The 21665-nt window shown below is 42.9% G+C and overlaps 2 protein-coding genes across 2 annotated transcripts; one reads left to right on the forward strand and one right to left on the reverse strand.

The window, feature by feature from the left end:
- The first annotated feature begins 993 nt into the window (after nt 1-993).
- Nucleotides 994-18608, forward strand: flvcr2a (FLVCR heme transporter 2a). The gene is made up of 12 exons (XM_041953391.1): nt 994-1032; nt 4204-4858; nt 7068-7209; nt 9264-9404; nt 10361-10428; nt 10775-10878; nt 13283-13393; nt 14319-14424; nt 14511-14622; nt 14928-14992; nt 16063-16182; nt 16786-18608. The coding sequence occupies exons 2-11, from the start codon at nt 4259-4261 to the stop codon at nt 16135-16137; spliced, it is 1524 nt and encodes a 507-aa protein (XP_041809325.1). The 5' UTR covers nt 994-1032; nt 4204-4258; the 3' UTR covers nt 16138-16182; nt 16786-18608.
- erg28 (ergosterol biosynthesis 28 homolog) lies at nt 18118-20400 on the reverse strand. The gene is made up of 5 exons (XM_041953392.1): nt 20265-20400; nt 19853-20088; nt 19359-19449; nt 19156-19274; nt 18118-19036 (listed from the first exon to the last, which is right to left on the reverse strand). The coding sequence occupies exons 2-5, from the start codon at nt 19983-19985 to the stop codon at nt 18948-18950; spliced, it is 432 nt and encodes a 143-aa protein (XP_041809326.1). The 5' UTR covers nt 19986-20088; nt 20265-20400; the 3' UTR covers nt 18118-18947.
- Between the last annotated feature and the right edge of the window lie 1265 nt (nt 20401-21665).

The raw sequence follows: 21665 nt of genomic DNA on the forward strand, positions 1-21665 counted from the left end.
ACAGTGTCCGGAGGATCAGGTCCGCACACACCTGGATCACCTGTGTCAGACGTGCTCTTGTCTGCTGGAAATGCTCAAGAATCGCTGAAAGAGTGGAAAGCAAAGCAGGAGGAGTAAAAAACAGCTACGCTCTGTGCAATATCATCAAGACGCCCCCCCCTTTACTGTAAAATCTGCTCACACGTGGGCTCCATCGGACATGACATGAGTCTGGTTCAGCCGATTCAGACATTTGCACTCACACATACACTCCGGCCAGGTAATGTTCCAGGGCAGCAGTGTACGCGTGAACACGGCTTCCTTGTATTCTTTTCTCTAACTGTTTGTGATGTGAAACACTGCATCATTTTTCCTCTTTGGGCCTCAAAACCGTATTTAAATGAAGCCATGTGACGACTTCAGATGGGAAATCTCTGTTTGGTGTTGCTGCAGACAAGTCAGAGATATTTGGCACATCAGAATGAGCCAAACGGGACGCAGATTTTCTGTGAGGAGCTGCGAGCCAAAAAATGGATGCATTTTATAAGCTCATACATGTTTGTTTTTTGCTTGTCTGCAACACAACATTCCTCTCTGAAGTGAAGTAGAAGCAACAACTGGGATGGAGTGTAAATACTGAACCAGGCCGCAAGACTGCTTTGAAGTAGGCCGCAGTATTTGAGTAAAAGTACTCATTTACTTTCCAACACTGGCTCTCTTCAGCCTCTCAGCCCTTTTCATGCCTATAGAGCCACCACGCTGGGTGTTAACAACAAAAACCTTTATTGACACAGAGCTCGTACACCTCCACCGACATTAACACCGACATTTTCAAACTACTTTCACGCTTATTAAAATTCTTTTTCATAAACCAACTTCAAATGCACCGATCGAACTTTCTGCGGGCAGTGTTCCACGTTGGCCACACAAAGTTATTTGCTTTGAGAGAGGCACAGCTTCCAGAGGGGAGGTGACGTGCACGGCGTCGCCATGCGTGCAGCGCAGTGAGCGGCGCGGCGCGGCGCGGCAGGCCGGTGGCAAGCCGTGCTCCAGGTACGACTATCCCACACCACTTTCACTTTGTTTTTGCTACCTCTACGCTAAGTTTTCTCCTCCCGTGTGGTTTTGTGCATTTGTTGTGTTCACGTCTCGTCGCTTTTCAGGAAGCGTAATGTGACCGCGAGGCAGCTTGTTGCTCATATGATTGATAATGTTTTAGGCTGACGTCGCTTTACGGCGCGTTTATGTTGTGATTAAGCGTTTTAATGCGCTGTTTTTTTTTGGATGGAAAGGAGGCGAATGCGCAATCTCGTCTTCCTGAGGTTAACCCCGATAGATTACCTTGCTTTGATTTTATATTGATTATTGTTCCTGTAAAGACGCCTGAGAATAGTTAGGTGAGGTGCGTCTGGGGTTGCAGTTTTAGTATCATGAAGGCTGTTTTGCTTCTTCTTTCCTTCCCTTCACTCCTTCCATTCGTGGATTTTCTCCACGCGGGCAGAGGTGGCGTAGGTGGAGGCTGGAGACAGCAGGGGCACCACAGCACCGCCGTCGGAAATTTCCAGCCTGCTCAAATCCGCTGAAAACACAGGCGCGACTGTAGAGACCCCTCAGTCCTTCACAGCATCATCATGAGAGATGAGGAAGAGCCTACAGCTCTGCTCTGACGCGTTTGATCAATGATAACCAAAACCCATCAAACACCTTTTCACTTATTTTATTCTCCAAACTATACATTGTAGAATCTAATATAAGATTTTCTCTTAAAATGGCACATTCTTATGTTTTTCATGCAGCATTATCAAATGAATGTAAGGTTAATCTAAAAGCAGATGACAGATTTGAAAAGGTCAGTGAAACTTGATGCTCATTAGGGCGGCAACTGGCAGTTATTTTCATTATTGATTAGTTTTTTCTTCATTCATTGATGAGTCATTTGGTCAATCAAGTGTCAGCAGGAAGCAAAATACTTCCCTCAAGAGTTTCAAGGGCCCAAGTTGACATTGTTAAAATGTCTTGTTCTGTGTGACCGATGCATCATAGAAGACTGATAAAATCAGAAATGTTTGCATCTGAGAGCCAGTTGTTTAAATTTTTGCTATGAAATGGCCAAAACAGTGTCAGAATAGCTTTCTGTTGATTGACTAATCGATTAATCGGCCTATTGTTTCAGCTAATCCTCATGAGAATGTCGTCAGACTCAGCAGCTTTGTTCTCTGTAAAAACTGAACACTGAATGACTGTGTGAAATCAATCATTGATTGGTGAATGTGAACAAGTAAGTTTGAAAATAATCATCTGAATCATTCAAGTGTCACAAAGTCAGACATTTCTAGAAAAGTGTCATATAAGCGTATGTGGTCCAAACTCCTCTAAATGGCCAGATCATTGTATGACTCAGCACCTCTCTGTGTTAGCTGACCCCACCTGATCGTGCCATAACGCCGACTTAATTCTTCTGTTAATGCTGCAAGTGTCCTCATGTGTTGTTGAAAGCAGTACGACATGCACAGGCAATTAATTGTATCTTACAGTAAGTCAGCGAGTTAATATGCGTGCACTCATGCAGACTCTCACCTGGCAATAAGCAGAGCAGCTCTGAAGCTCGATGTAACACTTGTCTGTCCAGTTAATTCTAAATCAATTAGTGATTCAGCATGTGTTTACATTTAAAAACCATGCTGATTATGTGTTTTATATGTCCGACCTAGTTCAAGTGAATATAATAATACTCATCTTTTGATGTAACGAAGTAGTTGCTATCATCATTGCAGGAGTTCTGCATTGATATGTTGCTCTGTAGGTATTTGTTAATTTGTACAACCACTTGCTTTTGTCCCCTGAAATTGGAGGAAATTGCGTAAAAAGGGCTATAATTCCTCCTCTGATCATCAAACGCCCCCAAATTAAAGCTGGAAGGCAGCATGTACCTTTCATTCAAAGCCCAGTGTCGGTGAATACACACGCACTGTGCGTTGATTAAAAAGCCAACATAACAAAAACCGTAGCCAATTTTTTTTTCCCCCTGAACTCAACCAGCTTCAGGTCTGCCAGGAGACTAGCACCTAAGACAGGTGATGTAATATAAAGTGATTGAGCATTAGTAAATCCAATTTATGAACCACAAACACTTGAATAACCAGTGTTCTAACAGTGGGATACCGTCGACTTGTGTTTGAGCGCTTCCTCCCCGCAGCCACAGCATAAGCAACAAGTGTTAAACTTATTTTATAGTGTAGAGGTTTAATATCCTTAATCTTTTAAGATTTATTCTCATACATTGTTGAGACGGGATGTTAAGTTGACTTTGCTGCAAATTCAGGTCTACACTTCCACTTGCATGAGGCTGGAAGTATTGTACCTGCAGGTTCTTGCTTTTCATTGTATGTTTGTCAAGCACAAACGTCAGAGGCAGTAGAGTCATGCTTCAAATACAAAGGGACTACATTTTTGCACACCTGTGGACGTACAGGTGTGTAGAAGAAGACTGTGGGCTGACAAAGCAGAGCAAAACAAACTCCCACACACCATCCTCTGCTGTTGCAACCAGACACATTTATTAGTAACAGTGTTTTGGTACACACCAAGATAACCTGCTGAAGGTCAGCGTACTGAAATGTTGCCACTAATACATTTGTCTGATTGCAAGTGTAGAGGTTAGAACGCAGGAGTCTTTTGCCTTTGTCCATTCTTTCCAGTTCAATAGGTTGTCTGTATTCTGATGAACTTGCAGTTGTTGTTGAGCATCACCCTCTTTGGACTTTAGCTCCTCTGTACACGTCTATGTATGCATGTGTGTGTGGGTCATGTGCCTAACTTTAGCAATAAAATCAAGTTGCTTGCTTGTCTTCAGCCGTCCGACCTTAGATTCACACTCAGCGTGATGATGATGCTATGGCCTGAGCTGGAAGGAGGAGTTTGGAATGAGAAGTAAAAGAAAGAGAGCCGTCACATGACTGACAAGGTGTGTAGCACCAGAGTCAGACAGGTATGCGACCAGAGCTTCCCAACACAGCTCATTATATTTAGACTGCACCCCAGAGCCACCTCTGCTAAATCAGAAGGACTAATAAGCAGTAATCTCCACTTTACGCACAGCGGGGAAGGCTCGCTTATGATCAGCGTGTAGGAAATACCTGCTGGGTGGGAGGGGCGAGTCAGGTAAATATGCCACGTTGTTAAGAGGGTGCATGCACAAGGAGAAATGTTTGCTCTTCCCTCCAGCTGTTAAGTGCCACTGAAGCCTGAAGTGAAAGGGGAGCGTTTCAGCGGGAGCAACATGAGTTCTCATGAGTGGACGGATGGAGGCGATGACTGGTCCCCAAAAAGAAAAGAGAGGGTCGGCCTGGGAGAGTGCAACCACCAGCTGCCTCTGGGAGAGAGCAGCGACACACTGGAGACTTCATCTCTGGACGCGGCGCCCTTCCTCCCGCTGATGGAGACCAAGCTGTACAAGCGGCGGTGGGTGATGTTGTTCATCTTCAGCGCCTACTCCATGAGCAACGCCTTCATGTGGCTGCAGTACGGCATCATCAGCAACATCTTCATGCGCTTCTACGCCATCGACAGCCTGGCGATCGACTGGCTCTCCATGATCTATTTCCTCACCTACATCCCCCTCATCCTGCCCGTCACGTGGCTGCTCGAAAACCGGGGCATACGGGACGTGGTGGTGGTGGGCTCCGCCTTCAACTGCATCGGGGCCTGGGTCAAGACGAGCACGGCCGACCCCAACATGTTTGCCATGACCTTCTTGGGCCAGTTTGTGTGCTCCGTGGCCACCGTTTATATCCTGGGCATCCCGTCCAGGCTTGCGTCCCTGTGGTTTGGGCGGCAGGAGGTGTCCACTGCGTGTTCCATTGGCGTCCTGGGAAACCAGGTGTGTCTCTGTTTACCTGATGGACTCGAAATGTCTTTAGCAGAGTGCGTATGGTGTTATAAACTTCTCAAACTGGCGCTAAGAGATCTGCGTGTGTGTGTGTGTGAGTGAAGCAGAGCTCTGTCATCTTTGCAGCATATCTAACGAATCCTGTTTCCAACCTTCTGCTTGAGTCAGCAGGTGTAACGAAGCGATGCACGCTCTCCGCAGGTGGAGAAAACTTACGGCTTCAGCTTTTAAAGGGATCGAAGTGATGGCAGAACGAAGTGCTTAATGCATGCTTACATAGTTAGTTTCACTAGATGAAGTGGATTTTTTTTAAGTCAGCTGTGAAAGTATTAGCTCTAAGGTGTTTTCCAAATGCCACCAGGATTTTCGACGGGGGTTTTTCTTCTGGATGGCTTAGTTACTTTCTCTTTAACAAACTAAAAGTCTTGTCTTTCCATTTTCAAGATTTTTATTCTTTGCATTTCTTTTGCTAATAAACTTAATTTGAGCACAAGTCAGGCAGAGAGTTGCTAGAAAATCAGTCTCATAGATTATAAAACGTCCTAGAGGAAGGTAGAGGAAGCAGATATTTGCCCCCCCCCCCCCAAAAAAAAAAAGCTGATGCCGGTTATCACGTTCAATTTGATTGATTTCCTTTATGTTTGTGTGTGTGTGTGTGTGTGTGTGGCTTGTTCTTCCCAGCCAGTCGAAATTGCGGGGGGATGGCGGGTGACTTCCACAGCTTGAACCCTCTGCTCCCGAACAAGCTTCCAGGCTTGGGGTAAACTGAATGTCCAGTGAGATTGCTGTGCTCACGGCAAGCTAGCAAGGGCTGCTGGGGAGGCCGCATGTTTTCGTTCAGCCTTCACTCTCACACTGGAAATGCTGGAAAATGTGTTACTTGCTCGGCTGCGTGAAGCTCGAGGCCATGGTTAAAAACTGCATGCCGCAGTTCATGTCTCCGTAGAAGAATACCACAATTTTTACAAAGAGATGTAGTGTAAATGTTTTAACGCAGCCTTGAGTTACTTCCAAAGCTCTACATTATTCTCTCTTATGTGCCAAAGAAAAAAAAAAACAACAACAATGGAGACTGAACAGGCAGAGCAGCTGTTATGTGTAAGGTTATATGAATGCCTTGCGAGCACACCGCCGTCTGTACATAAACATATACCATCAAACCCTCTGATGCTCCTCAACCTCTGAGGCTCAGCTGTTTTTCCTTCCATTGAAGCCATAGACCAAACACTGCATGGCGGTCATTGTCACGCATGTTCTTGTTTTGCGCTTAAGTCCCGCTCCCCGCCGCTGAGGATAAAAGGACACATTGTTGTTGATGTTTACTTGCTCACCACGACGTTATTTTTCTGGCTCTGGGCCCTGAACCTGATACTTCCCAGTTTTTAGGCTGAAGTAGTTCACGTATCCCCTTGGACGTGTGGAAATAGTTCACATGAGCTAAAAAGTAGGTAAGATTTCCATAAAGGCCTGCCGCGCTTTGAAGATCAAACAGACCAACAGTTTGTGTACCAGAAGTAACCTCAATTTGCACCAAGAGGGATACGGTGTCTTCTCTTTGATTCAGATATAAGTCATTAAACAGAGATGACTCTCCAGTCAGGGATCCCTTATAGGCTGCTGTGAATATCTCATAAACCCTTGTCAAGCAAAATGACTACAAGGTAAGTTAATGAATGTTCAAGTTGCTTATGTTAGATACATGCATGCAACATCAGTACAGCAAAGTGTGACGTGTGTCTGTGTGCTGCAGAGGGGAACAGGTGCAGATCTATAAATAAATAGATAGAAATCATGGTGGCCTCTAAAGGGAGCAGTAAGTTCACGAGGTCTGACCTGCTTGCCTGGCAACTGCTCCTAGCTTAGAAGTAGCCCTGCACACAACCCTGCAGAAAGCGGTGATTTTCAGTTAGTTAGTGAGGTTTAGACGTGCTGACACGTCACTCACACATATGTCACACAGTCACACAGTCAAATGGCAGTCAAACGGGAACTTTAATTCAGGGCAGAGTAAAAAAACAAACAAACATATGCTTTATCTTTTCTCTGAGCTTTTTTCTTTGTTTCAACCTTTTCCCACTTTTATACTAATGTTCCCCCTTTATTGATGGCCACTGGCTGTAGCTGTGTGTGTGTATGTGTTTATGTGCGTGTGGGCTCGTCAGCCATCATCACTTTTTAATGTTGTGCCTCTAACCTACAGATGGGTATTGCCATCGGGTTCCTGGTCCCACCCATCCTCGTGCCTAATGTGGACGATATGAACGAGCTGGCGTACCACATCAGAATCATGTTCTACATCAGCGCTGGCGTGGCCACCCTCATCTTCATCCTCGTGGTCATCGGTAAGATGATTATTCACGTCCACGGGCTCGTGGAGCGGGTAGGGGCCGTCGGGGGGCTCTCTAATGCAATGCAACAGCCCAGATCAAGGCCCTTTCAATGTCATACAACTCCCACAGTCACGGCTGTGAATTTTATAAAGCAGAGAGTCATTGTGACAGTTTGTGCTTTGCAGTGGTGTGACAACGCTGTTACCTCACCTCACTTCTCTTGCCCCTCACAGCAACGCCAATAGAATGTGATCTTTTTTTAGTTGGCATTGCAATATGTGTAGATGAGAACAGGCATTATTCTCTGCAGGGATTTTTGCAGCATTAGGGCCGATTGTCTGACGCACAGTTTCATACATGTTTATATGGTAGAGCTTCTTATCTGCTCGTTGGGCTCCTCGGGCGGCGCTGCTGGAGAGCTGAGTCTCCCTGAGACGTGCTCCCTGCCGCAAACTCAACGCCATTGCAGCTCACTGGACGAGCAGCAGCGGTAATTGCTGTAATTGTCCACCTTTTGATGAGATGCGTTCGGACAGGATGTGAAGTACAAGCAGGGAGCCATGGACGTGTTTCATGAAATCGTCTTCCCCCTCAGCTCTGTTAAATTCTGCTTTCACCTCCATGAAAGGACGGAAACTCTCTGACAGTCAGAGAAGCTCAGTCACAGTTTGTCTGGGAGATGTTAACTGGCACAGAGACAGATTCTGGGCTGAAGAAGTTCACACGAGTAATAGACCATTTCAAACCTCATGAAAACACCTGATTGGTGGACTATGGGTGGGCAGGGGCTTTTAAGTTTTTATTTTGTAGCTGAAACCAGAATTCTGTTTTGTTAATTAAGATTACCTTTATTAGCCATTCCCTGTAGCAAAATGTTAAATATGGTAAGTATGCAGAATGTATTGTTACTGCATTCAGAGAGATTAGAAATGTATACAACAGTTACTCCTCCCAGACATTTCTACCTACCGTCAAAACAGTAAAACCCAGAAATGTAATAGTTACCATGTTGACAGGAGAAAAAAACACATTATTACAACAATAACCACTATTACATAGATGCAACACGTACTGTTTTAACATTATTATGACTTTTTTAGCTGCAGATTGTTTCGTTTGACAAACTTGTCTCTGACTCCAAACTGCAGTTCAGAAAGTATAAACATAGATGAAAAGAAATAGTTTATTCACACACAAACCCTACGACATGCTAAATTCTTGAAATGCCACAGACAGTTTTTGCAAATTATAATAAAACTTTTTTTAAAAAAGTAAACTGGCTGCATTGTGAGAAAAAATAGTAAGAAAACAAACAAACAAACAAACAAAAACTTCATTCATGGTCCTCTTACGAGCTCCTTTTGAGGCTTTGAGTTGCATCTGACAGTCTTTCTGATATATTTTTGTCATCATGTGATCTAATTATGCAACTGTATGAATGAGGAATAAATTAGAATCAATATTAATAAAAACATTTAGTTGGCAGTATACGTTCCATTTTGTAATGTATATACATATTTACTGAAATCATTTAGTCCTTCATCCAATCTGATCCAGGTGACCCTGCGGCCACTCTAATGCGAGTTTGTCTAGCAAGGGTTATAATGGTCGGATATAAAAGCTGAGTCTGTTCAGTGAAAAACAACAATTTTATCCTGTATGATAACAAAAAATAGAGACCAGTTATTAACACACAAAGGAAGCTAAGCTAAGGAATGAGACACTGAACACTGATGTTGATAAATGTTTGTTTAGCTGACGTATCCTGTTGGCTTTTTGACGACAGGTATGTCACACAGATGATGATAATCAGCTGGCTGGAAAACAGCACAGATACAGATAGTGCAAACGCTTTGGAGCCTGATTGATCTTATCTGCAGAGGAGCCCTGGCTTGTTGTTGTGACCTCCAGCGTCACACCGGGCTGTTACCCCTCGCCACTGCCGGCTCTGGCAGATCTGAGATCACACGATCCACTATCACAACAAACTTGATGACAGGACTGGTTGTCTGTCTCAGATTATAAAGGTTTTATGTCCTAACACAATGTTGTTGTTTTTTTTCCAGTGTTTCAGGAGAGACCAGAGATCCCTCCCACCCAGGCCCAGGCTCAAGCCAGGAGCATCCCCCCAGAGGAGTACTCGTACAGGGCTTCGATCGTGAGGCTGCTGAGCAACAAGCCCTTCATGCTCCTGGTAGTCAGCTATGGTGGGTCCCTTCTTGTTGCCTCAGTCTGTTCCAGAAACAAACTGGTGGAACACGACACCTTGATGCAACGACACCTCGTCTGGAAGAGCAGGGCCTGAGGTGTTTTATTCACATCTGAAACCACCTGGCTATTCATTCTCCACCTATGTTTATCGAGGGCAGCTAATGCTGCTAATGATTAATCTATCGTTTATTCGTTCATGTAACCGTTAAGGCTACATCATGTCAAAAAACAGATTTGTCTCACACATTTTAGCATCAGAAGGTCACATTAAATAATAATGTAAAGATAGCAAGGACCTCTGAGTCAGACCTACGTCTTCACACGCTCCTATGACATAATGTTTCAATTACGCCATTGTGACACGCAGGTCACCCCACGCTCCATTGTCTCACTTTTATCCCCTCCCCAGGCTGCGATGTTGTTGGAGCATTGAGGTGAGAGGTAACTAAAATGTAAAAGCCTGCAGGTAAAACTGCCACAGTCGTACTTGTGGAACCGGACAGTCTTTATCAGTTGGTGTGCAGATGTGTGGATGTGTCATCATGACAGCATTGATCTCAGGGTCTTTTGTCACTTTTTTGAAGACAAGGTCACTTTTTAATGAAGACAATGTTTATGATTTACTGGGACAGATATTAAAATTTGTCAGTCTGTCAATGTGCACCCTCAACATGTCAGAATAATGGGGTCTTTAAGGTCCTTTTGTGTCCAGAGAGGTACCAACAGGTACTGACTGACAGGTGCTCCACTATAAAAACTAAGTAAAGGTAACATAAAGTAACTTGACTGAAGTCATTTTAGTCAAGTAATGATAATTTCTGAAGGCTACTTTGGACTTGATGTGTGAGGTTGTCTGCAGTGTTTTTAGGGGGAAGCATGAGGTCCCATCTGGACCTTTTCCTTTCCCTGCAGGTCTCCTCAGAATAGATAGTTTTCTGCTTGTTGTCTGCAGGGCTGAACGTTGGCTGCTTCTATGCTGTTTCCACCCTCTTGAATCGGATGATCATTGAACACTATCCTGTAAGTCCCAGCCTGTCTGCTCCAAAACATCCTACTGCCTTATGTGCTTTGGTCCCAAGCAGATTAGCTTTTATTTCAGTGTTTCTCTTTCTTGCTCTCCATTTACTCCTCACTTCTAACATTCAGTAAGCCCAGCATGTAGACAGTTGTATGTTTTGTTGTTTTTTTTGACACTGATAACTGATATGAAGCTACCAATGAAATGACCCTGACACAGATAACCGGGGTCTGGGACTGGGATTGTTATGGCCCAGAGCTTCCGGGACAAGATAACTGCAGGGTGCAAAATGTCACAGATGTGTGGTGTGGTGTGTGAAAGCAGAAATGTCAATGTTTTCCCTCTCAGGGTGAAGAGGTGAATGCTGGGAGGATTGGTCTGACTATTGTCACGGCTGGCATGGTGGGGTCCCTCTTATGTGGCATTTGGCTGGACAAGACCAAAACATACAAGTAAGACATTTCTATAAAAGGGTAAAAACAATGCCAGACTGAGCTAAAATAGAGCTTCCGGGCAATGAGAAGAAACCTAAACTCTCCTTGTAGTTTTCCTTCCATCCACTGATGTCAGGATGAGTGAAGGTGACCTTCATCTGCCTCATAGACATTAAAATGATTTGAAATTGTTTGTTTTTGTAGCACTGTATTAAGGTGCACATATTCACCATTAACTGGTTTCTTGTAAGCATGCATATTAGTAGCATATGGCTCCTGATTAGTCATTATGGCACAGTAAGTACAGCATTTACTAATGTTTTATTCTGCATGACCATATTCTACAATTACCTTTAAGAGTTTTCCCCCCAATAACCTCATAATTACTGCTTATTGATAGTACGAAGTTGTTGCACCTGAATTATGATCTTGATAACCTAACCCTGACAATGCATTAATAAATGCTTTATAATGGCTAATAAAGCGCTTGCCTGCTACTAACATGCATACTAATAAGCAACAAGTTATGTGCACTTTAATAGAAGCTGATCATTGTTTGCCTTTCATTGGAGAAGCTCACATGGTTCAACATGTTAAAGGTCACAGTAGGGAATGGACTCTACAGGGAGAGTCTAGAGCCATGCTAGCAGCTTTATGAGGTGGTGTTTTGAGCTAAATGCTAACGCCAGCATGCTAACACGCTCATGGTGACAATGCTAGCATGCTAATGTTTGGCAGGTGTAATGTTTGCCATGTTCACCGTCATAGTTTAGTGTGTTACCACGCTAACATTTGCCAATTAGCACTTAACTCAAAGTACAGCTGAGGCTGATGGGGATGTCATTCGTTTCTCAGGTGTTTGGCCATAAAGCAAATAGCAATCATGGCAAACATCAAATAGTCGTTGAGATATTCAATCTGGACCGAACTGTTACTGCCATCCATAGACTCACACTGTTAGCATGTCAAAAATGTCATACTGTAGCTTCATGTGCTTCAAGTGGGTCTATGAAAGTCAACGTGACCTCTGAAAGGATGTCCTCCAGCGTCCTCGGGGTCCACAGTCACTCTTGGTTGCTGCAGTGGTAGCTGTGCTGTCAAACATGGGCTCTGTGCGTAGATGTCTTTTAAATCAGCCATTCACAGTGAGATGTCCAAGTGCATTAAAGCTTTTGTTCGACAAGGGCGCGGATGAGAATCCAGCAGAACTGAGTGTTTTATATCTGAAGTCCCTCTGTGCTGATCTGATCCGACAGGCTATACTCTGCCGGTCCTCCCAGGTCGCGTCTCAGGCCTTGTGCCACTCCATTAAACACGGAAAATGCTGATAATTCAGTCTTGATCGTGAAAATATCTGATTAGTTTCTGATTATTGATACACTTTTTTTGTCCTGATCAAGCCTTTTACAAGATAACCACTTATTTTCAGCGGTTTCCTGAGTGTTAGATGTTTGGTGCACTGCCTTCAGTGATCTGGCATGCAAACTATTATGACTGGAAAAAGAAATCTGCGGTCCTCAGATTCCAAACATGCCGTCAGGATGCTCCGCTGTCAAAGCAGTCAGGCCCAGATTTATGCCGCTGACCCTCACACTATTGTCCCATGTGGGAGAGAGTCGGAGGACTATGTTATATTAACAAAAATGTTTTGCAGCAATATTTTACGCGTGGTTGTGCGAGAGACGGCTTCACCAGAGTAAGCCTGTTTGTGCAGATGGCCTGGGTCATGGCAAGGGGTCTTCAGTGACTCAGCAATATTGTCTTCGCTGAGGAATCCAGCGAGGATTATTTCAAGTGAGACATCCATCTGGAAAAAGATGCCTGCTGTGCAACAAAATGTTTTTAAAAAAGCATTAGTCCTTTAGGTTAGAGGTTGATTAGAGGTCCTTGCAGAGGTTGAAAATGAGGATATTTGCAGGCGTGAGTCCAGTTTGGTGTGTCACAACATGCATCAAGCAACTTCAATGCATGGGCATGAAATGATGCATGTTTAATGTGGAGGAGAACAGCTACTGGCATGTTAGACAGTCCCATTGCTCCCAGTTTAACCCTGCTGATTGTTCAGATGCAGAGTTTATTATAAAGACGCATGGTCAGGAAATCTTTCACCCCTAAGTAGCCAAATGTCTTTTCCATGTACATGCAGAAAACCTTTCTGTTAAATGATATTGGAGGATTTCTTTGTGATCAGCTTTTGCAGGCATGTAGCGAACATGAGCTGTGTCACAAGGCTTCTTAAACATTAGTGTAAAGTCAAACCAGATTGCATTGGATTTCTAAGATGATTTGGAGTATTTAGAGTTACAGTTTCAGTGTGAACCCACAAACAAGGTGTTCTGTGTGTAAATGCGTATGACGTTTGATCGAATGTCGCCGTCCTTTCTGAACCCTTTTGATTAATGTTCGTCTCCTCTCTCCTCAGACAAACCACCTTGGTCGTATATCTTCTCTCTCTGATTGGGATGCTGGTCTATGCCTTCACCCTCAACCTGGGTCACCTGTGGGTGGTGTTTCTCACAGCTGGAATTTTAGGGTGGGTAACCAGTACAGAGCAAAGGCCACAGTCAAGGCTTGAAATTACACTAATAACACCCGTTAGCCTGCTGACTGTGGGTAAATATTAACTGTGGCAAGTAACTTTGGTAACATCAAGCTTTCTGCCAGGAAGCACTTTCTGCAAGAAAGCCTTGAAGGCAAACTACTCCCATGTGAGGTGCACTTCAGCCTCTTATGGCTGAAATGACTATTACACCAGAAAAAACATTCTAAAAACAACAAAAATTCACCTCTCCAAAGGTATTTTTCACCTGTTTTCAAACATTTAAGGAACGTAGACAGGTTATCCTGGTGAAACCTTTTTTTTTTCACATGTTCTTAAGTTCTTAAGAGAAAAAAACAATTAGAGCAGACTTTTTTTTCTCACTTGTCTCCCAGGGCTTCTGTCAGGTAGCATTCATACGAGGATATTTTGAATTGATAAGATGATGATATTCAAGGGAGACTGGGATGGATAAAGTCGTGGTTTGTAGCTCTCGCAGCTTACGTGGCTTTCGTTTTGTGGGTTCAGTTAGACTGCCTTAAAAATGATGTCTAAACAGAAGATTTATTGTTTATTACTGAAGTCGTGTATAGTTCATGTTCGTATTTCTTTAGTGCTGCTTTGTCAAAGCAAAATCAACACTCCTCAAATTCCCCAGTCCTCGTGCCTTGTCCTTACAATTATTTCTATTTATGGTAAGCTGATTATGCCCATAGCTGGTTTCCATAGCAATTCCTTTGTATGGGTTTCATTCCTGAAACCCAGACAGGATGTATTATTCAGCAATTTACACTTGCCCCACATTTAAATCCGCGGAGCTGTTTTCTGCTCGTCGCTGGAATTGAAGCTACTGCAGATCACACATTTTGTTGTGGCCTTTAATTTGACCTTCAATGTCTGTCTGTCTGTCTGTCTGCAGCTTCTTCATGACGGGATATCTACCTCTGGGCTTTGAGTTTGCAGTAGAGCTCACCTTTCCAGAATCAGAGGGAACCTCATCTGGACTGCTTAACTGTTCAGCTCAGGTCAGTGAATGATAACATGGTTAACTGTGAAGATATAGGCTAAGCATATGAGATAGAAAACACATTATTTTAAAATCTCTTTTCAGATCTTTGGAATTATTTTCACCATCGCCCAAGGAAAGATTATCGATAAATGGGGCACTTTAGCGGGGAACGTCTTCCTGAGTATCTTTCTGCTAATAGGAACAGTAATGACAGGTAAGATAAGAACCTCTCCTCTGTTTCCTCTGCACACACCTCCTGTAAAATAACAGTCAACACTGAACTCGTGCCTCCAGCTGTTGACATGCAGGCACATGATATTAAAGGGAACTTAAACACATTATGTGCTTTAGAGGCTGGGCTCAACTGTTTTAATTGTGTCTTCAGTCCTGAAGGTGCACATGCACAGTATCGTTTGCAGACAAAGGTTGCCACCTAGTGGCTTAAAGTTGGTAACTAAATCAACTCGTTCTTCACGTTTAGCCATTTTCCTTGCCATCATGTCATCATGTTTGTCACAGGATTAATCAAGTCTGACCTCCGGCGGCAGAAGGCCAACCTACAGGCTGAGGTGCAGACAGTGAGTGTAAGTACATCTGCATGTGCTGCATGAAATCCGAGGCGGGATCTTCTCATACATGTGGAGAAGGGATGTGTTAGATGCCGCCCCGGCTCTGGGCTGAATGCGCTGTCCCCACGCTGCTGCAGACATGCATACCAGTGAATGCAGCGGCTGCGCTGCTGCACCGGTGGAAACTTTCTCTCTAAACTCACCAAATGCTGTTTGCAGAAAGCACAATTCTGCTTTGTCTGACAGCTCTTCAACTTGCCGTAACAGCATGTTTCCCATCTTTTCCTCTGAAATTCTAATTTTGTTTTAACTTGATTACTCTTTCATATGGGTGCAGTCGACAGCTGTCAAACAGATCAGTCATCACTGTAATAATGTGGCAATAACACGCCACAGGCCACTGTTAAAAATCAGGTTTAAGTTACTGAGTGCATCTGGGATGCACGTCACCAAAACTAAGGCCACCTTTTTGGTCAATTGTTCACATGTATGTAACATCACCTGTCAAACACAACCCAGCAGCCTCCAGCTGCTCAGACCTTGAATTTTTAACAGTGAATGCCATTTTGAAAGAAATCTTACTTCACTTTGTGTGTCTTCTGCTGCTCACTCATTGTCTTGGTTAAGACAAGCTTGTCTTTCCTCGTCCTCTCTAATATTCTAATTCTAACAATATAAATGCCGCTGAAATGGAAAGCTCCAGTGATCCGCTACACTAACAGAACTGAAATAAGACACATTATAAGACCAGCAGTGAGATACAGGCTCAACACTTGGAAATAAGCTGTTATAGATACATGAATTTAAGATAAATCTAAATAAATAATGCTAAACAAATACATTTTTATGAAAGCTACATAATATTTAGCATTATTTACACACACCATATTCTCCTCACTAAAGGCTCTTTAAGTGTGGTCACTGGGCTAGAGCGCTGGCAGCAGACAGCAGTATTAATTGGGTGTGCAGGGTTCAGTGGGCGGCAGCCTGGTGGTGGTGGTGGTGGTGGTGGTGGTGGAGATGGTAGAGAATGAGGTGGCCCCTGTGGGCCCCTCAGAGGTGTGACACCCAAGCTATTGTTCCAGCCTACAGGCTCCGTGTCGTCGGTGCAGGACTACGGGGCCACAACGTGCAGCAGCCCCTGGCAACGGCGGCCTTGACATAAACCCACAACCTCACTATAACCAAAACGCACACCTGATAAGGTAGGGGCACACACTCTCTGAAGCTTCGACACCAGTGCTACAACACATCACACAGGGTTAATAATTGCATCAAACCATGTTGTTTTTCAATCTGAAAAATAAAGGGTTTCATTTATTCCTTCACAGAAGTGTGACTGGTCTCGCTGCTCTAATACAACCCTGATTCTAAAAAGTTGGGTTGAACTTGAGGTTTTACAGAACTGCTTTATTCCACTTCACAAACAGGATCAGCAGCTGGTACTGTGGATCCTGCTGGGATTTCTACCTCCTATAAAACTTAATGATCAAATAGTATCATAAAATTAAAATTGAAGAAAGAACTGATGTCTAAAATTTGCTTTTTGTTCTTCTAGTCACTGAATTTGGAAGTTTTTTTGCTTTAATCTAATCAACTTTGTAATGGAACTTGATCATTTGACGTGTGAATAACTCACAGTACTAACTGACAGGGTTTGATAAGCACATTAGTTATTGATTATATTGATTTGATGCAAAAGCTAAAAGAGAATTTTTGAGATTTTCAATGCTAAAGTAATGTGCTAAAATTTTACTAATTTGTTGAACAAAGTGATTGTAATGGTTGCCCGTCCTTGTCTTTTTCAGAAAATGACAGCTGATCTGGAAGAAGTCGTCCCTCCACCTGAAATTCTGAAGGAGAGGAAGTTATGAGGAGGACGGAATCCCTCCATCAAAGACGACGTGTACAGATAAAAGCAGAAACATAGACATGCATGAACACGCACACGTGGCCGCGGAGAGAAAGTGCTGCTGTGACGAGCGACCACATGGAGACTGACTCAAGCTGAGCAGCCCTCTGTGAGCCTCGATGGCTGCAGCGAGAACCGGCAGACCTGCTGTGTGTTTGATGTACTGTACAACATGATGTACTGCATGGACGCCAGGCGATTCACACTCACACCCCAAGTGCAACTTAACTCACCCCAAAGCAAGCACAAGTCAATTCACAAGGGGAAAGCACATGGAACCTCAATGGTTTTTACAAAAAACAGAATTTTATCCATTAGAGGAATTTTACACGTCTTGTCAGTGTAATGCAGCTGCCACTTCAGTGACTCCAGCAATATGACCTTTTAGCTGAACCGTTTCTGAAGCTTTTACCGTCCCTCACTGATCCCTGTTAGTGTAGTTTTCTGTGCATCTATGAGCAATATTTAAACTGAGTATGTCCTAATATCGGGCCGATATCGTGTGTAGCTGAACTCAGTCTTTACTTGCTGAAGGTTTTCATGACGAGTGTTCTGTTTTTAGAATCAGGTCACCCGGCAGCTCAGCAGGGCTTCATCATCCCTGCCTGCCTTTCAGTGTGAAGTGTTACTCCTGAATACTGCTGATTGTAAATATGATTGATGCTGTGCATCTGAGTACGCTTTGGGGGGTCAGTTTAGTCCTTGTTTTACTGTAACGCGACGGATCTGAATCGACATGTGAGAGCAGCACAAGACATGACGGAAGGATGCAAATCGGTCTACTGCAGTTATCATTTTGCACAAGAAGATGTTTTTATGTATCGTACTCTTAACTTTTGATTTGTTTCTGAGAAATGTAGTTCATGCTGTGTGACCAGTGTTGGGTTTTACATGCCGTGTTGTGGCTGCTTGTCTGGTAAGTTTACGATTTCTTAATGATTTTGTGATTTTAAGAGGTGTTAGTCATTCTTCCAGTGGCATTTGTCGGATATTTTACAGTGCTGTGAAAACAGTTCTACACTCCTAGGTGTTTTTTTTCCTTGTTTTGTATTCTACAAATTAATTCTTACTGTAATTAACATTTTTTAGACTGGATTCATGCTGTAGTGTTTTCTATTACACTAATAAGAAAATTAATCAAGTAAAAAAAACAAATCAAAGCATTATACACATGAATCAGAGGATGCAATGGAGTGTGTTTTGTCCCCTCTCTAACAGTGTCTCTATGTATCTCTGGATATAAAAAGGAGAGCATGAGAATGTATTAATTTGCACCTTAAAAACTTCACATAGCAGTGTATTCATGTTTTCTGCATTTAAGTCCATCATAAAGCAGAGATAAAAAGGCAGAATTAACACATTTTTTCATTTCAAGTTTATAAAAACACATCATTTGCTCATTTCTTAAGAGGAAAACATCAAAAATCAAATAATTTCATTTTAAAAATGTTTTATAGGAGAAAAAAGTTGTGCATGAATTCAAAAGGTGTCCAAACTTTTCACAGCACAGAACAAACATCAAGAATAATTTCTGATATACTTGTTTGTGATACTTTGTAATGAAGAGCTTAGTTTTGTACTGTATAGTCATCTGAGGTCTTTGGTATATTATGAACTTACTATGAAAACTACTATGAAAAGTAAAAAGTATGGTGGTAATAAAACAATCAACATTCTGAATGAAATCTCTGCTGGATTATTTATGTCATCATTTCACTCACCTGCACTGCATACTGTAACCCCGATCGATCGTAAAAGTTTCAATACACACAAACAAACTTTATTTATGACCACAGACACATACGGATGAGTGTCAATCAGCACGGACATGTTTCACATAAAATATCAGCTTAAAAACAACAAATACAGATAGAGATGCATATAGTCTGTTGGAAGTGGTACAATAGGAGTTCAATTTAAATCCAGATCTTAAGGTCTTCAAGGCAACAGGCACACTGGGACCAGTCTACCAATGGGTCTGCTGTCTGGGGCCAGCAGAGACGCTGCTCACTCTGGAGGTGGGTTCAGTGGACCAGGGGAAAATCAAACTATCGGGATTCAGTTCCGCTTCTTTTGTCGTGCCCCGACTTCCTCTTGTGACTCTGGAAAACACTGGAATCCAATCAGCATTCCTATGATAGAGAAACCTTGAAAAAACACATGGAGATGCAATTAGAGGTTTTTAAATGATGGTTTAAGACCTTTTAAAACCTAAAATGTAATCATTTGACAGATAATGTGCTGCTCAGTAGTGATCTACACTCACTTGCCACGATGAGAGGCGCCATGACCCCGATAGTCAGGGGTGCAGTTTTGTAGATGAAGGCTTCAGACAGAAAGTGTCCCAGCGCCAGCACAAACGTCCATAAGGTGATGTGATACAGCCTGTAGGAGCCCGTATGACACACGGTGAGAACATATGAAGACTGCAGACAGAAACGGGGAGCAGGAAGTGAGAAGCTGTCTTACGTTCTGTTCTGGATATCAATGGCACAGGCGCAGCGAATGATCGATGACAGCAACGTCCAGATCCCAAATGTTCGGGCTTGGAGACCATTCACTAAGGAAACAGGAAAAAAAAATATCATGTCAGAACATCTGTATATCCTGTGTTTAGTAATAGAGAATCAGAAAGTTAAGATGCTGATTGATAAATTGTCTGAGAAAATATTTAAGATATTAGCTTATCACTAACACTATATTAAAATCATTTTATATGTCAGTTGATAATAAGAGATTGTTTTGTTTGTGGTCATTTAGAAACAGTGTCACAGTGTGACAGTGACAATGTCCAACATTTTTTTAAATATATAAATTTGGCAATAGTGACATGACAATATGACAATATAATAGTGGGACATACAGATAAATGTTGTCTTAACAACTGCATTACATTTGATAGAAATTTCACATGTATTTTTAAATTCTACGCTATCATACAAAGCTCCACCTGGGTCGCTCACCAAACTCTGGTGTGCCAGTGTAGAGCTTCTCGGACAAAAAGCTGTGATCTCTGAAACTCTGCACCGTGTTTCCCATCGCGATGACGGACACCATCACCAGCCAGCTCCGCAGGACGTTCAGGAAACGACTCATCTTTGCCGTCTGAGACCCACCTGTCAGGCAGGAGAAGTCAGTCCGCTCGGTGCAGGAGGAACAACCTCAAACTGAAGGCCAGCGCGGGTGCAGCTGGCTGGATCTGTTACAGACAGAACAACAGGTACATGCTGTGTCTTACACCGCAGGGAGACTGTCTATCTGCTAGCAAGTGAGTGATATACAGCAATAACAAACAGGCTAACGCTGCTGTCACCTGGTTGGTGAAATTAATGTACCTATTCTGATAAAAATAGCATGAGTCGCGCGTATATTTACCTGGCAGCGTCTTTCAAACTACACTGTCAACATGTTCCTGAGAGAAAAGGAGAGAGGACTAGACACGAAATAATGAAGTGGGACTCACGCCAAACGACTATAGTAACATATTCACGATGGTAAGGCTGTCAGTCTTGGACGGTAGGGTTGACCAATAACAGAGTTTAAGAAATGGCTCCATCCAATCGTACCATTCACATGATTGGCCCATATGAGCTATCGGGTCCCGCCTACTTTAGTCGGTAACCAATGAAAATAAAGGAATTCGCTCACCGTTAGACCGTAAGATAGGATGCGCTCAAACAAAGAGTACATGTGAAGTGAGACGACGCACTGTGGTGACTTGTGTCTTCGCTAAATCTGCTTTGGTAGAAGGGGTGGACTGCATTATCGCTTATTTAGTCAAATCTGCACAAGGAGTTCTAAGTTATTCCACCATTCTGTGACTTTGACAGGCAACATTTTAAGCGTTTCGCTTTACAGCATTTTTTAAGTTACGTAATATGTTGGTACGTGTATCAATACCAACAGATTGGCTTGCGCTTGTAGTTGCAGTTTTTCTTATATAACTACATTTCGTTTTCTCATATGTTCTTGTTTAAACAGTCCAAAAACACTTAAATAAAGTAGCAGTAAGCAGTTTTGCTAGTCATGCATTTAACTGGTAGGTTAATTCATTACTTTTAGACCCTGGTTTAATATAGTTTTTAGATTACCATACGACTATATGCGCTATTTGAGAACAATTACCATTTCAAATTGAGGATACTGACTCGCTTTTCGCATGACAGTTTTATACTGTAGCATCCTCCGCACGTCTCATCCCCATTGGATGGACGCGATACAAAATGTGGTCAGGTGGGCGAATAAATATTGTCCGCGAGTGCGCGTGCGCATCGCTCTGTTGCTACTCAGTTGTTGTAGTTACCAGGAAGATTAACCGCCGTGATCAACTGGCCCTGGTGAATACAGCTAAGATAGCAGTTAGCAGGCTCAGACATAAAGGCAAGTTGACGTTGCTGCGTGTTTGTATGGCATTATAAAAACGTGTACGCGGTCTCAGACTAAACAGACTTTACCTGGTTAGCTTCCCATACGTAAAGTAAGCATATCAGTAACCATTCTTGTTTAGTTAACGCTTGTTTGGCTGTCAGGGTTTAGTCTTCGTGGCTACTGTCTAATATACAACGTTAATATATGTATAGCGTAATTTCACTACCATGATAAACATAGCTATACGCAGTTGGTCTTGGCTAACTGTGCTAAATGTAAAGCATTGTTTCACGAATCTTACATTCTTTGTTAGTGAGCCTCAGTAACGTGGTTATTAATGTAATATTTTGCGCGAATGGACTGGCGTTGATTTGAATTGATCTAAGCTATTCAGTGACTTCACTACGT

This window comes from Chelmon rostratus, chromosome 15, assembly GCF_017976325.1.
Source record: "Chelmon rostratus isolate fCheRos1 chromosome 15, fCheRos1.pri, whole genome shotgun sequence".
NCBI lineage: Eukaryota > Metazoa > Chordata > Actinopteri > Chaetodontiformes > Chaetodontidae > Chelmon > Chelmon rostratus.